The 17,465-nt window shown below is 47.6% G+C and overlaps 5 protein-coding genes across 6 annotated transcripts; 2 read left to right on the plus strand and 3 right to left on the minus strand.

The window, feature by feature from the left end:
* Positions 1-15: 15 nt before the first annotated feature.
* SPPG_05693 lies at positions 16-1,479 on the minus strand. Of its 2 annotated transcripts, none has more exons than XM_016753908.1 (6): positions 1,364-1,479; positions 1,026-1,181; positions 907-931; positions 719-841; positions 381-659; positions 16-327 (listed from the first exon to the last, which is right to left on the minus strand). In XM_016753908.1, exons 1-6 carry the CDS (start codon positions 1,448-1,450, stop codon positions 89-91), a joined length of 909 nt encoding a protein of 302 aa, XP_016607498.1. In that variant the 5' UTR covers positions 1,451-1,479; the 3' UTR covers positions 16-88. The 2 variants fall into 2 exon arrangements, with proteins under 2 accessions (XP_016607498.1, XP_016607497.1); XM_016753907.1 differs by having other exon boundaries at positions 1,026-1,297.
* A 28-nt stretch (positions 1,480-1,507) lies between these two features.
* On the plus strand, positions 1,508-4,224 carry SPPG_05694 (uncharacterized protein). The gene is made up of 15 exons (XM_016753909.1): positions 1,508-1,807; positions 1,883-2,208; positions 2,287-2,318; positions 2,379-2,431; positions 2,498-2,546; positions 2,605-2,626; positions 2,690-2,767; positions 2,829-2,860; positions 2,926-2,943; positions 3,002-3,118; positions 3,183-3,236; positions 3,295-3,492; positions 3,557-3,670; positions 3,736-3,777; positions 3,841-4,224. Exons 1-15 carry the CDS (start codon positions 1,638-1,640, stop codon positions 3,904-3,906), a joined length of 1,371 nt encoding a protein of 456 aa, XP_016607499.1. The 5' UTR covers positions 1,508-1,637; the 3' UTR covers positions 3,907-4,224.
* On the minus strand, positions 4,203-9,449 carry SPPG_05695 (uncharacterized protein; the record flags this gene model as incomplete). The annotated part of the gene is made up of 15 exons (XM_016753910.1): positions 4,203-4,331; positions 4,393-4,521; positions 4,576-4,661; positions 4,728-4,856; positions 4,916-5,126; positions 5,193-6,122; positions 6,187-6,321; positions 6,386-6,483; positions 6,546-6,622; positions 6,697-6,797; positions 6,845-8,572; positions 8,649-8,801; positions 8,866-8,964; positions 9,015-9,294; positions 9,400-9,449. The coding sequence occupies 15 exons, from the start codon at positions 9,447-9,449 to the stop codon at positions 4,203-4,205; spliced, it is 4,335 nt and encodes a 1,444-aa protein (XP_016607500.1).
* A 747-nt stretch (positions 9,450-10,196) lies between these two features.
* Positions 10,197-11,162, minus strand: SPPG_05696 (uncharacterized protein; the record flags this gene model as incomplete). The annotated part of the gene is made up of 3 exons (XM_016753911.1): positions 10,197-10,535; positions 10,595-10,798; positions 10,872-11,162. The coding sequence occupies 3 exons, from the start codon at positions 11,160-11,162 to the stop codon at positions 10,299-10,301; spliced, it is 732 nt and encodes a 243-aa protein (XP_016607501.1). The 3' UTR covers positions 10,197-10,298.
* A 1,947-nt stretch (positions 11,163-13,109) lies between these two features.
* On the plus strand, positions 13,110-17,436 carry SPPG_05697 (uncharacterized protein). Its single transcript, XM_016753912.1, has 13 exons — positions 13,110-13,460; positions 13,613-15,253; positions 15,314-15,481; positions 15,538-15,726; positions 15,789-15,826; positions 15,885-15,951; positions 16,010-16,105; positions 16,166-16,321; positions 16,392-16,602; positions 16,666-16,735; positions 16,794-16,836; positions 16,895-16,996; positions 17,063-17,436. Exons 2-13 carry the CDS (start codon positions 13,619-13,621, stop codon positions 17,297-17,299), a joined length of 3,012 nt encoding a protein of 1,003 aa, XP_016607502.1. The 5' UTR covers positions 13,110-13,460; positions 13,613-13,618; the 3' UTR covers positions 17,300-17,436.
* Positions 17,437-17,465: the final 29 nt, after the last annotated feature.

The following is a 17,465-nucleotide window of genomic DNA, read 5'->3' on the forward strand; positions in this document are numbered from 1 at the left end:
TCCACGTTCACTGGATTCTGTAGATCTATCCACACTTTATTACGGTCAGAATAATTTACCAGCACTATGTACAGCAGTATGTATATGGTTATAATATCCGATTGAGTGCATATTTGCTTCCTTCCACTCCTAGAAAGAACGCAGCACTCGCTGGAAACGCCCTGATGAGTGTCGGTCCCAGACCTCGAAACAACGCAGGAAGGCCGCCTTCGGCCAGAGTTTGCCGGAAACAGGTAGCCAGAGACACTGGCGCACCGCCTGATTGATAGCGTGATTTCACAGTGTCAAACGGTATGGCTACCGTCCAATTTGCCATGCCAGCAAGTCCTTCGCAAAACATCAGGCAAAATACCTGACGGTTCAAACAACATACGACTTACCTCCAGCCAACAGAATAGTCCCTGCATTCAACTCAACACCAATATCCGAACTCAACCCACGCTTAACCGCTTCATAGGTCGCAAAATAAAAGAAGCTACCTGGGACATCACGTAACAATGTAAGACCAGTGCCCCGAAACAGAGACCGTACACCGCCCTCTCGAACTATCTGCCTTATGATTTCCGTAGCGGTTCCTTTGCCCGTTTTGACCTGTAATCGTATCTTGATCTGTTCCGCTGGACCAAGGATGGCGGCAGTCGGAATAGCGGAAAATGCGCCTATTGGACCATGTCGCGTCAAACACTTTCCATAGAGTCTCATATAAGCCATTCTGTACCGGCAAGAGCAATTTGCGACAAGGACAGCGTGTCCACGAGTTCAACGTTGCCGGATGTCGGCGAACGCCGGCGACCTGGACCTCCTGTCACATCGCGCACGAGTACTTGGCCTATGTAATAAGCTAGTGGGCGCAAAGTCAGGTCACCTTGATACAATGACGTGAAGAATTCGCCAACAGATTCTTACACCAAAGACAGGTCGCCAGGACAGGCTAAGAGCAACGTGTGGACAGGCAAAATAAGCACACTGCAAGCTACCTTATGCCATATAAAATCGGGGATACATTAAAAGCGTCCAGTACTCACCGGCGTCCCGATCAACACTGGCGCAACTCCTTTGTACAACCCACGAGGTCCATTGTTAACGAATATATTCCTCATTGCCCGAAAGGTATTGGTCTCATGTTTTGTGGAGGTTTGCATAAGAACTTTGACAAGGTCAAACGGGTGTGACACGCCAACCTGTGAGATCAAATGAATGAGCCTATTAGAGTCAATTTAGGGAGACTGAGCTCCGTAAATTCTTATCGGAGAAGAGCGATGATTCTAAGTGCCGTATGCTTCCTCTACTCCAACTGCTGTGAAGCTCACATGCCCATTACTCTCCATGGAACTTTGGGGCTCCTACCCTGAATGTCACTTACCATCACAACACCACCACCACCTCCAGATAAAAAAGATTTCAACGCAGCATGTCGCTGTCTATTGTCTTTAGAATCGTCCATTTGCATCTGTAAACCGTTCAACACCAATGACAGTTCATCTCGCCCAAAATCGTTTAATGACGTTTAATGACGCCACCCACTTGAGCGCGACGCGATCGCTTTGGTTATTGCAAGAACTCGTCTTGTCGTTTGACGCTGACTCCATCTTTTCAGGCATACCTACCCGCCACGATATCGTAAAATCCGGTCGTAGATGCCGCCTTTACCAGAGACTGAAGAAAATTCAACAGGGATGGCCGAAGGAGAAGATGTAGATCTGAAGGGCCAGCCACAACAGCTGAATTCAGTTCTAGTTGAGAGCACAGACGTTCCATTGTCCACTGTAGCGTCGGCAGCCGAGGCTGCTGAGAACTTTCATGAAAAGTAGGTCACTTTGCGTAATACCTACTGACACCTCGAAGGGAATCCAAAAACAAATGCTGATCCAGATCTGTTTAGACATGTTCCACCACCCCCAACCCTCTTGCGGGACCACAACCGGGCGCACTCGAATGCAATAAGACGTTCACGAAGCATATCCCAGATGTCCCTCACGTCCGAAACAAGCAAAGTCTCGTACCTCACTCTCCCCGGAAGCGTTATTGGAGAAGACGGCTATGCAACTGGAGTCGTCTATGAATATTACAAGGGAGACTTTGGAGCACTTCCTGACTTCAACACCTTGGAACACTTCAGCGCCGGGATATCAAAGTCCATCTCCATCGATGCCAAAACAGAAGCAACCTTTTTTGACCCGGGATTGCAAAAAGGGCGATCAACCGAAGGTATGTTGCTTTGCGTCGCAGATTCACTTTGATTCGTTCCGTTGATGACTTGGCATACTTCCACCTTGTGGGTTACAGTGGGAAATTTTGCAGTACGATTCACTGCGCAGGTGTGCTGGAAGCGACGATATGATGACAACTGGAACACTAGTCTAATTTTGTTGGTTTAGCTCAAAATACCTCACGCCGGAACATGGACATTTTACTTGTCATCCAATGATGGGTGAGATTGTTTGCGCAAGATTGTCTTCCCAGAAGCGCTCTGTCTCTGACTGCGTGAGATGACCAGGTCGGCGCTGTATGTATCCGGAAAGAAAGTCATTGACAATGATGGATCTGTAAGTCACATGTGTGTAACCCCTATGATCCCTTCGTTTCTCACGTATCCCTTTGCAGCATTATTCCGTGGAGAAAGAGGGTAACTCCGTCACTTGTACCAAATGGAGTCGACTATTTTCATCTTGCTGACATGTTGCATTAGGAACGCTTCGAATACCCGGTCCCGGATACTATCCCATAACTGTGTGTTTCTTCCATCGAAACGGAAAGCTTCTTGAGGGTATGCCCCGGAAACTTGTATTTGTCATGGATGTCCCTTCTCAACTATTATTGTGGTATAGGAGTGCGACAGGGAGCCTCGTTGTCTCTTTCGGTAAGACTCTGCAGCGTCATTTTTTGATGCTAGACAACTTCCTCATTGAGAACGACACTCCATAGTATTACTGTGCTGGAACGGTAATGAGAGTCCCCACAAAACCCGAGTTGAAGATCATGAACTTATTTGATAACATAGGGGTGGTTGCCATACCCGTCAGATCGGGTTGCAAAAACTGTTATTCCTGAATCCTCCCTGTTTTACAATCCTCGGGAAGAGAAGGTTGTCCGAATTCTGGATTCATCGCATGCCATGGTGAGAACGAGGGTTAGGGGTTGTTCGTGCGTGTTCAATCGGATGACTTTCATTCTGTTTCAAGGCGTGGGATCTTCCTGATGAGAATGAAGAGTCTAGATTACTGAATTTGGAGGAGGTATGAGATGTCCCACCCGTAATATGGTCTTGTAAGATTATGACACTGCTGTCCTCAGGATTTGCGAGATATGTCTGACAGACTCGTGAGCGTCCAACGGGCGCTAGAAAACGAACGCCAGAGGTCGCAGGAGCTAGTGAGCCGGCTATTGGAGATGCCGCTATTCCGTCGTTCTTCGGATCAGTCGTTCAATCTCCTGTTGGAACACCACGCCCATGGATCAGACGAATTATTTGAGAACATGCATGTCCAACAGGTTCGTCCATTATCGGCTTACCGTACAGCAGCGGCCTAGGTTAATGCGTTGAATACTCTCTCAGATGGAATTCGTGACGAAGCACGTCGCCGATGTGAAGCGGCTGAAGACGGCTTACTTCTTTGCGTTGGGTGTTCAAGCAAAAATGAGGCAGGGGCAAAATAACTTTAGCGTCCAAGTAGGTCAATCTGGTTTAGAAGTCTGCATATATTTCTCATTGCTCAATAATCGCGATCTCATAAGGAGGCATACGAGCGTTGTGTGAGAGACAACATTCCAGTAGAGGTACAGAGAATTCGTAAAATTTCGTCCCCGATTTCGATATTGATCTCTTGTGATGGTTTCTAGGATTGGCCGGGGTTTCTCCGAACTGCCATGGCACAAGCTAAAGACAATCCCCGGTTAACACAGTAGTGCATTGGACATCAACGTATTAGCTCGAACTCTATGATTATCGCGCGTGCCACCCGCAAACCTCTGATATTGACCTAGTACCCTCATTTCGGCGGACGGCGTACTCGTGAAACGACTACCATATTTTGCAACATTACTAGGTGCGAAATCTTTATATATTGCTGGAAACCTTCCGTGACAGATATATGTGCAAAATTGTAAACTTAATCATGAATATTCATTCATATATTAAATATTTGAACACCCACGCGTGAATTTATATAACTTTGTGTCTGTATGCCGTAAGTCGCGTCTCTCTATGAATCGAAATCAACATCATATGGCTCGCCAGGAAGGGATTCTAGGAATGCCTGCGTATTATCAACGTCGCGATTTTCTTTGACTTCGCTGACTTCGAGCTGGTGGGAATCGCTCGAAGGGGTACCCTGATCGTATGAGGATCATTATATATATCTTGGTTATACGCGGAGCAAACTGAACACGTACGGTGAGATTGGGCACATTGGTATCTTTCATCAATCGCGGAGGTCGTCCGGTAGCTGTAAAGATGGAAACAATATTGGCTAGAGTGACATTGAGATACTTTGCTCGACCCGTCGGCTTAAAAGTCGAGATCTGCAACTGGCGGTTAATGTTTGACTCGCATCTTCAGCTCAGCACATGCTGCACCTTTCGAAGTTCCAAAACCGTTCCATTACATATTGCATCACCAAAGTGATCAAATACATTCCGATGAATGGCTCCTTGCATTTCACCTGCCCGCCGAGAGGAGTAGTATCAGATATTGGTCCCATTGCTGTATACCTTCCCATTTTATCCACCTGTTGGGTCTTTAAATATTGCTGCACCATCTACGTCCGTCTTTCGCAGTTCCTTGATTAGGGCGATCAGATCCGGTATCTTGTGTTCATATGACGTGCGCAGAAACGCTGAGATTCCGTTGAGGGATGCTAGGGGAGGTCTTTGCCTTTAGAATTGATACACCGACGGAAATCATCGGGAGTATTACCATTGTATTCTTTGATCGTATTCAACATATTTGACCAAGCCAAAGTAGTAAAGTCTTCATCTTGTTGGGAGAGTGTTGTACGCGTTACAGTGGGCAATCTTTTGCCGTTGCTCGCTTCTTCCGCGTCTGACATGGGCCTACTTCTTTTGACGCCTTTGAGCAATATAGATGCTGATTTCGAGCCGAATAACATCGCTTTCTCTGCATGTGTCTGATTGAGTCTCGACAGATGAGTTACACGGGCCAACACTTCTCACTGGTGCTGTCCGAAACATACCAGTGTCGGTAGCTTTCCAGCGGGGCCTGGCAGACGTGGTTTGGCAGAAATATCGGCATTGGGAACACGCTCCTGTGTGGATTGTGCTCCTACCATATGTACATTTACTTCAGCACCAAATTGCTCGGGAAGAGGTGGGGGTGTATGAGAGGGCAATCTTTCAGCTCTTGCATGAAGATACTCAGACGGTTGCGTAGGTATGAGAGGATCGCGGTGCGGGGTTGTTCTTGGAGGACTGACAGAAGATGTACTGATCGCACTCTTCCTGTTGACCCTAAGGTCAAAGATGGGCTTGGTAAGAGGCTTTGGAGAAGGGATCGCCGGCTCATGTGATTGTTTGGGATGTCCAAAGCTTGCGGTCAGCTGGGTTGATTCTTGATCTTGGAAGGCCTTGTTCAGACTATTTGAGGATTCACCTGCAGCTTGTTCCGCTAACGAAGGTGACGATGATTTTAACTGTCTACCATGCGTGAACCTGCTTGTTCTGTCTGGTGACAACGCGCCAGCATTGGGAGGTACGTCGCTTTCGATGGGTAGGTGATTTGAATGCGTAGGCACCGCAAGAAATGCAGTGGGGTCTCTGCGTCCCAGCGGTCTTCGTGGCTGCAAGGGTCTCGAAGCTGGCGTGCTTTGAATGTGCGAGGGGGATTGCTGTTGATTTGCAGGCGGCGATGAAGATGCTGGCGTCAAGTGGTGCGAGGATAATGAAGTTTGAGTTGGCACGAGAGGTCTGTGAGACAACGAAGGGGCACTTAGAGAAGGACCAGTATTCGGATCATCAAGGAGGGTCAGAAGGTCGTCATTGAGTGCAAACTCAAGGCAGTTTTCATCAAACTCGTCCACTGAGTCCTGCACAGTCAGAGCGGGCTGCGTAGTAGGTAACTCTTTTGCACCGCCCGGACATGTGTCCTTGCTGCCCTTTGCCTCCTTCTGACCAGAGAAATAGCCGTTCAGTAACTAGAATCAGTATTCCTCAAGACAAGTGGCTTCTAACCTTTGGTGAAGGTACTTTGAATGCGGCAGCAAGTCTTTGTGCGTCACCGTCGTATGCAGTGGATTTGCTTTCCTGACGTTGAGGCAGTAGTGAAGGACGTTGTGACTTGGCGCCAGCTCTCGCTTTCGATATTCCCTATATAAAAGTTACTCGTTTATCACACAAAACATCTCAATGCAATCCAGGCAGGAGAACCAACCTTGAACATGCGGCTGCTAATAACAGGTGTCGCTGCTCGCCAACGCAAATGTTCGCAACTGTGGGCTAGTGGACTTGGACAGTAGGAGGCTGTGCAATCTATTAAACCATTTGTGTCTGAAATTGGCTCTGCTGACTCATCACCGAAATGCAAATGATACTTAATCGCCGTGCAAGTTGCATGAACTCAAAAAAAAAGTATGGTTCACCCATATTTGCAGGATAGACTCTCAAGAGTCTAATCAAGAGTCATCAGAATACACAAAATTATACGCTTGCTTTCACGCATGGCCAACCCATGTAGTGAACCACCTCAGTGAATCCTTCTCTGTCAGCTTGTCATCGACCCAACACATTACTGGCGTGCAGACTGTCTTCTTTTCCACAGCTTGTCCTGAAACGGAGGTGAAACCCTGGTGTTACTTATCAGAATGTTACTAATTGAAGCATCTCCACTTACGTCTCCATTCATCTTAGGTCCATTAACAGGACCACTGGTAGCACGCATCAACGATGGAGAATGTACTTCTGTGGGAACAGCGCCATCACTCTGAATCCGACGAAAGTCCGCTAATGAAAAGCGGTGGTAGGGTGAGCGCGGAGTGCTATTATGCGGAGGCAGTGGAGCGGATGTGTCGCTGACCGCCGTGGATGGTCTGTTATGGGATTCGTTGGAAGGGTCGTGTTGGGGCTGAGACAGAGCAGACCCACCCAAGCCTAATAGCGCTTTGAGATGATTTTCTGGGTTATCACTACTGGGTATCTCAGGCCTGCTGCTATACACCTCCGATTGATAGCGTTCTAATGTGGCCAATGCAGGGGCATTGAAATTTGGTGGACCAGGTGTGCTCAGTGGCCATCTGCTCGCACTGTCAGCACCGCTGCTTGCTTGATTACCGCCAACACCTCCACCACCAATTCCCAACATCATCTTCAAGTGCGATTCCGCTTGCCCTGTGTTGGCTATCGGTAATGTTGGGTTCGATGGCCCCTGTTCAGTCACGCTCCCGCGATTCTCGCCCATCAATATATCCAGCAACATCCGTTGCTTGGCTGGACCACGGTCCGCATTGCTAGTTACTGACGCTCGTGACGGTGGCCCCGAAAATGCTTCTCGTAGAGGTTCAGAATCATAATTTGGTGGTAGAACGGTCGGTCTCGACGGCATCACTACGGGTTCCGCACCCTGGAATGGTATCGTGGGAGGCGGTGGATTGATCGGGACAGGTATGGTGGCTTCCGGGTATGCGGCCGAACCCTTTGTCAAAATATCCAATAAGCTCTGCTTATGAGTCTGCTGGCCGCTGACGGCAGCAGGCATTGGCATAGGCACGGTGGACGCGATCTCATGGCGGCTCCTGGGAAGGAGAATCTGATTAGGTAAATAAGGATGATGTTGGGAAAGATCAGGGTGGGTAGGAGTGGGGATAGGTACGCGGGCCTCTTGTCTTATGGATTGGGGTGTCCCGCTAGCTGCAGGTTGGCCAAACACCATCCCGAGGTTGGGAGCAATTCCCACAGGGAAAGACGGCGGTGCTCCGACTGCACTATGTGGCGTAGAAATGGTCAACGTAGTTGAGCTAGAATGGGGTAATTGCGCAGACTGATACTGCTGAGTGTGTGCATGAAAGGGAGGAACAGGCTGCTCCACGGGTTCATTGAGCGTTGTCGACCGCACGGAAACGCCAAATACCACCGGGGGCATCTCCTTCGACACATGTGATTGCATATCGACTTGCACTCCAACGGCAGGAGTATTTACAGATGCCCCCACCCCAATCAATGCCTTGATAGATTGTGCTGCCACTTGTGCATCCATGACAGGAGTCGCTGCACCTTGTTTGGCCACATCTGTCCGTCGTAATAGTTGATAGTTGCCAACCACCGACGCTGTTGGCATCCTTGAGTCGATGCCCGACTCTGTACCGGATCGGATGCCGGCGTCCGATGTCGCCCCTTCCCCTTCGCTGTCCGTTGCAGTATTGTAGCCCATTACTATGGAAAGATGACGCCCATTCCGCGCTTTGCCCTGGCGCTTCGCTTTTCGATATTTACTCATCCACTGCCGAAGGCCGCTAACGAATGCTGTGACCATGTAGTATTTTTGACGCCTCTCCCCTTTGGAGACTGGTACGTTCTCATCTTTGTTCCATCCCGGCAGATCATTAAGTTTGTGCCACCTGATATCCTGAATTGAATCAGTATAAGCATGAAGGTACAAACAGTGAACGAGCAGAACAGTCCTAAGAAGAAAACCATCTTACCCCGATCTCCTTTCGAGTTTGTGGAATGAATGTGGTTGCCTCAGGAACACCGGTCAAAATGTATAATCGTATTCTTTGTCCCTTGATCGTCCTCTCTACATACTCATTAACGCGTAAATATGGAGTTATGTCGAATCCTGTCTCTTCTTTGACCTTGTGCCCAAAAGAACGATCAGGAGGAATATTTGGATGCGCTGACCATCAATACCATTCTTACCTCACGAATAGCACATGGAGCTTCTGGCTCATCCTTATTTATTTTTCCTTTCGGAAAACCCCAACCTGAACTTGATTTCCAGCCTTTCACCAACAAAACCTAAGGTGGACGTTAGCAAGGAGCCGACCACTAGACACAGAACACTGTACCTTATCCAAACGCTCGTTGAGGATGATTGCTCCACATACTGGCACACGGACTTTGTACTCCATAAAGTTTTGAAAGGCTTTCTCGTGATCGTGAGCCCATCGATGGAGGAGTGGACAGTGCCGAAAAAACTGGGCGCAAAAGTTTTTTAAGGAAAATGAAGGCAGTCGCGGGTTCTCTTCGCGAACGAAGTCCTCGTAAAACCAATGAGCTTGCTCTATTTGAAAACATATTCTTTCAACCGACGCTAGTTCTTCTTCTGGAATGTTAATGATGAAACGGCTGAGAGAGGGCGGAAGTCGGTGTGAGCTACAAACATCCGACGCATGGCCAAAAAGAATACTGTGCAAAATTCCAGCTATCATCTAGTTTCCACCATCGCTGTACCTTTGCAGATCGTCCAAAACTTCTTGGAACGTCAGGTCCTGAAATGACATAATTTGTCGTGGGGTAAAAGGGAGCTTTTAACACTAGCTCACACACACAAGATTCAATGTCCATTATGGCACGTGATCCGCCGTGTGTAAGCCACCTTCCCCCGCATATCGATAACACTAGGACCCATTATTATCCGGATTAATCCGGTTAATCATATCGCATAATCAGAACCCCCATCTATTGCTCAAAGCGGTGTGGCATGCTAATGTAACTTTTTTTTTAAACTGCGGTGAGGCACATGTTGAAGGTCTATAAAAGGGGGGCCTTTGCTGTCTCTTCCCTCTTTCCTCTTTACCCATCCTTGACTCTCAAACCATCTGCGCAACTCTCATCGCGAGTCCATCATGAGAATGCAGATGTGGTGGTGCCGAGGACCTTGCCCTCCCGACTACAACCAACTGGAACCAGCAACAATCACTCGGAACCAACAAAGCTGCTATTATGCTGCCACATTAGTTGAGCTTGGTTGGTATGTGCTGATTGCATCATTTCATTCTGTTATTCATCTCGCTGACATGCAGTTTTTTATAGTCTCCAAGTCTTGTCACTGAACATCCTCCAGCTTGCGAGTCTCCCCAATGTTGTGAAGACTCTGGCTTCAATGCCATCAAGAGTTCTGGATCAAGGCTTAGTAGGGACCGTGTGTGGTGGTGGGCAATTATCCGGTTAGAACCAACCGTTACGTATTGCGTGTATAATTGCCTAGTAGTAGTTAGATAGCTTTTCCGAACCGGTTGTCGCCGGTTTATTCCCTGGTGTAGTAGCTAGTGCCAGTTTCTGTCACCTCTACACTATATTTTACAATGTCACCAACGATACAATGAGCTATATACATGAGCTGCTTCCAATCAAACCAGAATCAAAGCCACAGCAACGCCAGCCAAGCTCAGGCCAGCATTTCTAACTAAGGTCGAACCAGCAGACTTTGGCGCAGTTGAAGATCCAGTATTGGTTGCTGAGGAAGAAGAGGTCTTGAGCAAAACAGTCCATTCGCTGTTTGATTTGACGCTCGCACTCGTTGAGGCCGTCTTGTTTTCATCGGCATCAAATTTCGAGGTCTTTTCATCGACCATCCAAGCACCGTTCTAAATCGACAAATGTTAAAATGTGATTGGACGAATTATGTAGACACAAATAGTGTTACCTGTACGAAAGCCAATCTAGTATCCATTAATTTGGCACCTGCACCACCAGCAGCGGTCACAGCTGCAGCGCTGACTGCAAACTCAATCTTGGCACTTGCACCAGCAGCGAGAGCAGTACGATAGGTTACTTTCCAGGAGTTCTTGGCGAGTAATTTGAACCCGGATGGGACTGTGGATATGGATGGTGTACCAGATGTTACGGTCTAAAAATTGAAATTATAGGTTATTAGCACATACAGGAAACAGATAAAGCAAATAGTAAATTTGACAACCAACCACTGTATTTGCCACGGTCGAATTGACATCTAACTCAAACCCATCAGGGTAAGTTACATCAACTTTCTTGCCAGCTACGAGAGTAACAGGAGTGTTTAGTGTGGCATTCACGCGCACACCATCCTTGTCGTCGTCTCCTTCCTCCTTCTCTTGACGTGCGAAAAGCACTTGATTTGTGCGTGAAAATTGAGTTACCGCCGCGATGTCTTGGCTAGGAGTTACGGCTGCGGCGGCAGCAGAGATGCCGAGAAGCATCAAGGCAAAAGTAGAAGAGAAGATCATTTTAACCATGACTAAGAAGGCGATGGCAAGAAAAGCAAGAAGATTGGAGGCAAGGTGCCCAGCTGAGTCTCCTTTTATAGACCATTTCTGTTGCCCCTTGTCCTCTTCAGCAATGGATATATCGGCTGTTGCCAAGATAATTTGCATACATAGTCTGAGGTATCATGTCAATTCACAAGGGTAGGTAGCTTGGATGTTTGGGGTGGCTTTACAAGTAAGTTTAATGGAGGGCTTTGTGATGTCTCTTTGCGTATATGGATATTCGCAACGGGTGTCCAGAGCACAGAAATTATGTTCTACTTTCATGGTAAACCAATCAGGGTTCTCTTGGCGCATATGGATTTGTTCTGACGGTGGAGGATTCTGCAACGGTGTCAGAACATTGGAAATTCTTGTTCTAAATCAATCCCCATTCAACCGTGGTAGCGTCACTCTCACACGATCACAAAGGCCGAAATTTGAAAGTTGAATCATCTTCCCCAGTCCCATTTAGCCACGGACAATGCGAACCATCTCTATCCCTGAGGGAGCCCTAGAGCAATGGTGTGAACTTGAATTACTTGCCAAGAGCATGTAATGTCCAATTTCCAACAAATCTATTTACGTTGCCAAGACCGAGGCGGAGTGGGAGTGGTTGATTATCTATCAGCCCGAACCTAATCGACATTCTCATCTGTTGGAAAAGCCGATACGCAAATGTATCTCTGGCTTTCAGTGTCGACATGACTGGCCAACATAGTGTGGAGGTGATTGAAAATGGCACTAGGACCCATTATTATCCGGATAATCCGGTTAATCATATCGAATAATCAGAACCCCCTCTATCGCTCAAAGCGGTGTGGCATGCATGTAATGTTTTTTTTTTAAACTGCGGTGAGGCGCATGCCAAAGGTCTATAAAAGGGGGGCCTTTTCCCTCTTTCCTCTTTACCCATCCTCGACTCACAAGCATCTGCCCAACGCTCATCGCAACCCACATTGCAACCTCATAGTGACCCACATTGCAACCTCATTGCGACTCGGTCAATCATGAGCATGCAGATGTGGTGGTGTCGAGGACCTCGTCCGCCCGACAGCAACAACGGCCAGAACCAGCAGCAACCAGTTGGATCTGTTGACAAACCTACTATTATGCTGCCACATTTGTTGAGCTTGGTTGGTATGTACCGATGGCATCATTTCTTATCATCTGGTCATCTTCTGACATGCAGTTCTAGTCTCCAAGCCTTCGTTACTGAACATCCTCCGGCTTGCGAGTCTCCCTGACGATATTAACTCTCTTGCGACGACTCTCGCTTCAATGTCGATCAAGAGTTGCGGATCAAGGCCCAGTAGGAACGCGTGTGGTGGTGGGCAATTATCCGGTTAGAACCAACCGTTACGGATTGCGTGTATAATTGCCTAGTAGTTAGTTAGTTAGCTTTTCCAAACCGGTTGTCGCCGGTTTATTCCCTGGTGTAGTAGCTAGTGCCATTTTCTGTCACCTCTACACTACAAAGAAATGATACGTGTGCTTAGATCAGCAAGCCCCAGTGGCGCATATTAAGCCACGCTTAAGTCGACTAAGCCTATGACGCAATGTGCATTAATTGTTTAATTGAGGTGAGTTGTGTCTTTTTTTGTACTGCGCAAAAAAGGCCCTCCGAGAACATGGAATAAAATGTAGGTTCGATCGATGCCCATGTGAAGAGTGTGAAATATGGATTAGAGATGGCTATGAAAGATAGATGTGGATATGAGATTAGTGCAATGCAAATGTTGCATGGCCAATGTGCAATGGATATGTTTAATCGCAGGATAGTTCTAGATACGAAGATGTCATGATTGCGTTGGGGGGGGGGGGGGGGAAGGAAGCACAGGAAGGAAAATCATTTCCCCTTTTACTATTGAAAGTGTGTCAATTTGAACAGCCCGGGGGGGAAAAGGCAACCTGTCACTTTTCCCCGCGTTGATTTTTTCATACGCAACTCATACTCACAGACGTCACTCGCGGCAACTGGCCATGAACAAAAGAAAAAAAAACATGCAATGAAATGGCTATGTTTTTCTGCCTTGGTTTTTGATTTTACGTTTTTTTTGGCTTGTCCATTAGCGCGTGAGTGTGATCTCACCCTTGGCTTCTTGATTACGCATTACTCACACGAACGGACCTTTTGGATTATACCTTTATCCTTCTCCTCTGTTCGTCCCCTAGGAAGGAATTTCATTGCTTTCTGTCAAAATATCCAAAAAGCAACTGTCGACATTTAGGAGCGGATAATCAAGAAGAAAGTAAAAATCTAACGTCTTTTCGATCTGTCAACTTTGGGTAAGTTGCTTTGTTTTGTTTTCCACGCGCGTCAAATCGCCCTGGTCTTTGCGACCCAAAGGATGGTCGTTCATCAAAGGGTGAAACAGCTGCGGGGGGATTGGGTGCCATCCACCACGCTTCGTCGCTCACGCTCCCAGACTTTCTTGCAGCACAGCATGGTCAACCGCTGGTCCGTTCTCCCGGGAGGAACGCCAAAGGCCCGCAACGCTATCGCTCCCGTCGAATCCAGTCCCTCCCTTACACAGTCTGACTTTGAAAAGTTGACGCGCATCTACGCGCTTGTCGCTCACCGAGCTCGCCGTCTCGCCATCCTCCATCGCCATAAAGACAACAAGGCCCTCGTCACATCCTACCAGGAACTCGTCATCGACTGTCACTCCTTGCTCGCCCTCGTAGAAGAACGGTATTTCCCGTCGCGTACCGAAAAGGGTGGGCATCAGTTTGCAACATGGTCCTCTCCGTCTGGGCATCATGCGAACGCACCAAGACCTGCGAGCGATCTTAAATTTCCTGGAGCAAAACAGTTGGCCTTGATTCAAGCGGTTGGAACATTAAAGGATGCATTAAATACTTTGTCGCGTACCATCCGGCGGATATCATCTGGTACACCACCGCCAGGAAGCGAGAGCACCGCAAAAGGTGAACAAGACCCTCTCGAGCGGGATCTCGCAACCGTCCTAACATCAGCACGATCGATCCTGGATGTTGCCAGCAAGTTTGAGCCTTCCCAAAGAAACGATCATCGGGCATTGAACAAACGTGCATCGTTGGGATCGATCTTCTCTCGCTTTGGCAATGGCAATGGCAACGGCAACACGAGCAACAGTAACAACAACAACCACAACAGCAACAGCAACAACAGCAGCACAAACAAACTCAATCGATCCTTTTCCGACCCAGTAACTGTAGAAGAGGCCCGTGATGCAAACGGGTCGTCGGGAACAAACGTCAAAAAGACCTTGTCTCTCGCCAAAGAGTCTCGCAAACGTCGCAGCGGGCTAACCAGTGAACGCCCTACCAGTGATCCTCTCTCAAAAGACTTTCGCAATGCCCTGTCTGTATTGTCTCAACTGACTACAGTGATTGGCAGCAATCTCCAAGAGTTTCGCCTTTTGCAGAGTAACATTTCAAATTCTTCCACGCCACTCGATCATAAACTCGTAATGGATATGGAAGTACTGGAACGCTGTTACGAAGATGCATTAGATCAGCTAGTACCGCTCAGCTCATCCCTCGCGACACTATGGGAACAAGCCTTTGTCGGCAGCATCGGCGCCATCCAGCGTCTACGCCAATCAAACGCAGAAAAGGACCAGGAAATGTCTCGTCTGACAAGGCAATGCGAGGAATTCCAAAAAATGAACACAGCACTCTTGGAAGAGAATACACTGCTGAAGCGCGAAATGGAATTCATTCGTCGAACGGGCATGGAACCCTGTGCGACCCCCATGTCTGAGGACATGCGCTCCATAATCTCCCTCCCCCTCCCTAGCCCCGCTCTCGAGCTGGAACTGGTTGAAACAGATCTAGTCCCCAGCGCAATGTCCTCTATCGTCGTCTCACCCCCCGAACTCGACTATGTGGAAATCGTCGAGGAACAAACCAACCATGCCGACGCGGTCGTTTTGAATAGATTGTACAGTGAAGTACGGGAAGCGCAGGCTTTGTTGGATGATGTGGAGAAGCGGAGGAGGAGTGTCATGGGATCTTTGGATAGACCTGCTCGACCTAGATCCGAAAAGGCGCTCACCTTGCCTCGTATTGCAAGTTCTGCGCCCTTGTGGCACGATGTAGGTTGAAGTCTTTCTGGGCGTATTGTTTTATTATTTCCGATACTCAACGTTCTACAGTTTTTCCCTCAGGATCCCAAAGCCAAGGCATGTGTCATTATCCAAGCACGCTGGCGAGGCTATAGGGCGCGGAAAACTTTCAAAGGCATCAAACTCCGTTTGATGATTGTAAACGAAATGCTCGACACGGAGGCATCCTACGTGAAGGGCCTTCTGACCATTCACAAGGTAAATATTTATCAAACCCACATTGTGTTTCTTTAGCGCTAACTTTCTTTTGACAGGAATTTATGATTCCACTCAAAGAAGAAATGAATCAGAACAGCAGCATTATCAGTCGCAAGGATTATGACTGCATCTTTCGGCACGTGGAAGAGATTATGGCGTTCAACCAGCTCTTGTTGGATGATTTGGTCGAGCGGGTGGCGTTTTGGCATTTTGAGCAGGTTTTGGGGGATATTTTCATTCGTGCTGTAAGTATCTTGCAAGTGTTTAAGTTGATTGGGTATGTGGCCCTAACGCGCGGATCATGTAGGCCGAATCGATGAAAATATATGCGCACTTTGTCAACAAGTAGGTCCAATAGATAGCGGTAGTTATCCGTTTTTGATGTGACTGACTTGCTTTTCAGTTACGACCAAGCTGTCGAAACCCTTAACCGTGTCTCAGAAAATCCAGCCTTTGAAAAAAAGCTACAGGTAACGACGCTCTAAAGAATGCTGGAGATATAACGCATCCTAACACCTTGAGATGCAGGATATCAGCAAAAACATGGGCACCCGCGCCCCAAATTTGACCGACCTCCTCATCACACCAGTTCAACGTCCTCCTCGCTACCTTCTCATGCTCAAGGTAACCCACCAACCCCGTATTTCCCACGCCCTTGCACATCTAACCCCCGTTTCAAAACAGGAACTCTTGAAGCGTACACCATCTACCCACCCCGACCATAACTCCCTCACCACCGCTCTCCAGAAAATGGAACGCACTGTCCAAATCATTAATGAACGCAAAAAGCGGTTCGAGATGATGAAAAAGGTTCAGGACATGGTTATCGGGAGTCCATTTGTAAGTCACACCGTGATATCAACATTCGTTGGCCGCGATACTTATATATTTTTCTTTTGTCATTCTGTAGGAACTCGTGACACCTGGCCGGTACCTAACCCACCAGGGCCCCCTTCTCGAACTAAATGATCAAGGACCCGCTGCCGACTCACGAACACTTCGTACCGTATTTTTGTTTACGGATTTGATTGTGTGTGCTGAGGAAGTTGTCGTGTCTGGGGAAAAGAAGGCCGAGTTTCGGTGGGCGCTGCCGGTGGGTGATGTGGTTGGGATTCAGAGTGGTGAGTTATTTTTATTGTTTTTGGAATGATTCGCTAGATTTTTGACGTTTTTGTTTTGGGTAGGATCCAAACCGGAAGATGGACTTTGTATTCGTCTTTCATGGAAGTCTACCACGTCTCTTGGTGTCAAAGTGTACGTGCACTTGTTCACTGTCTTTTTAACAAACACTGTCTAATCTCTTTCGACATAGGTTCTACGCACTGGGAAGAGACGAACATAAACATTGGACAGCGGTATGTACCCCATATCTGATATACTCATCCACGAATCTGTACTGAACTCGCCATGTAGATCCTAAACTTTGCCCAAAAAAACTCTACAAAACTCGCACGCCAGTCCTCACTCCTTGGCACTGGTCTCATTCTCCCACCCAGCGACGCCACTAAAACACAGGTAACTAATCCACGCCTCTCACCCACTCTCTCTCACCCAACTCGCAATCTAAATTATTACCGTTAGCCTCTAACCCTTCAAAACCTCCAAACAACTCTCTCAACCCTCCAATCCCAAATCACGCACGAAACACAATTATTGAATGGTTTTACTGTTCTTGAGAATTTGGTGTCGCAGCGGGGAGATAAAGGGGTTGGTATGGTGCATCGTCAGCGGGATGAGTGTTTTAGGAGGTTGGGTGTTTTGAGGGGCGAGGTGTTGAGACGGGAGGTTTTGAGACGGGAGCTTGAGGGGTTGGAATAGTGTTGTGGTTGTGGGTGAGAAGGGATTTTGTATAGGGTGATTGATACCATTTGTGTTTGGATTTTTTTTTATAATTTTTGGTATTGGATTTTTTTTGTTTTTGTAAATGTAGTATTTCAATACATTTGAAAGTGTTCATTGTAATGCGTATATTCTTGCTGAGATG

This window comes from Spizellomyces punctatus (assembly GCF_000182565.1).
Source record: "Spizellomyces punctatus DAOM BR117 chromosome Unknown supercont1.9, whole genome shotgun sequence".
Lineage (NCBI taxonomy): Eukaryota > Fungi > Chytridiomycota > Chytridiomycetes > Spizellomycetales > Spizellomycetaceae > Spizellomyces > Spizellomyces punctatus.

Bases quoted from the DNA above. Each gene is read 5' to 3' on its own strand.
- SPPG_05693 (XM_016753908.1), bottom strand. From the start codon at position 1,450: ATGCAAATGGACGATTCTAAAGACAATAGACAGCGACATGCTGCGTTG. The intron at 932-1,025 runs GTGAGTACTGGA...CGTTGCTCTTAG, and splicing joins CAGTGTTGATCGGGACGCCG to CCTGTCCTGGCGACCTGTCT. The intron at 842-906 runs GTAAGAATCTGT...TGCGCCCACTAG, and splicing joins CCTGGCGACCTGTCTTTGGT to CTTATTACATAGGCCAAGTA.
- SPPG_05694 (XM_016753909.1), top strand. From the start codon at position 1,638: ATGCCGCCTTTACCAGAGACTGAAGAAAATTCAACAGGGATGGCCGAA. The intron at 3,119-3,182 runs GTGAGAACGAGG...TTCTGTTTCAAG, and splicing joins TGGATTCATCGCATGCCATG to GCGTGGGATCTTCCTGATGA. The intron at 3,671-3,735 runs GTAGGTCAATCT...CGATCTCATAAG, and splicing joins AAAATAACTTTAGCGTCCAA to GAGGCATACGAGCGTTGTGT.
- SPPG_05697 (XM_016753912.1), top strand. From the start codon at position 13,619: ATGGTCAACCGCTGGTCCGTTCTCCCGGGAGGAACGCCAAAGGCCCGC. The intron at 16,603-16,665 runs GTGAGTTATTTT...TGTTTTGGGTAG, and splicing joins TGTGGTTGGGATTCAGAGTG to GATCCAAACCGGAAGATGGA. The intron at 16,736-16,793 runs GTACGTGCACTT...CTTTCGACATAG, and splicing joins ACGTCTCTTGGTGTCAAAGT to GTTCTACGCACTGGGAAGAG.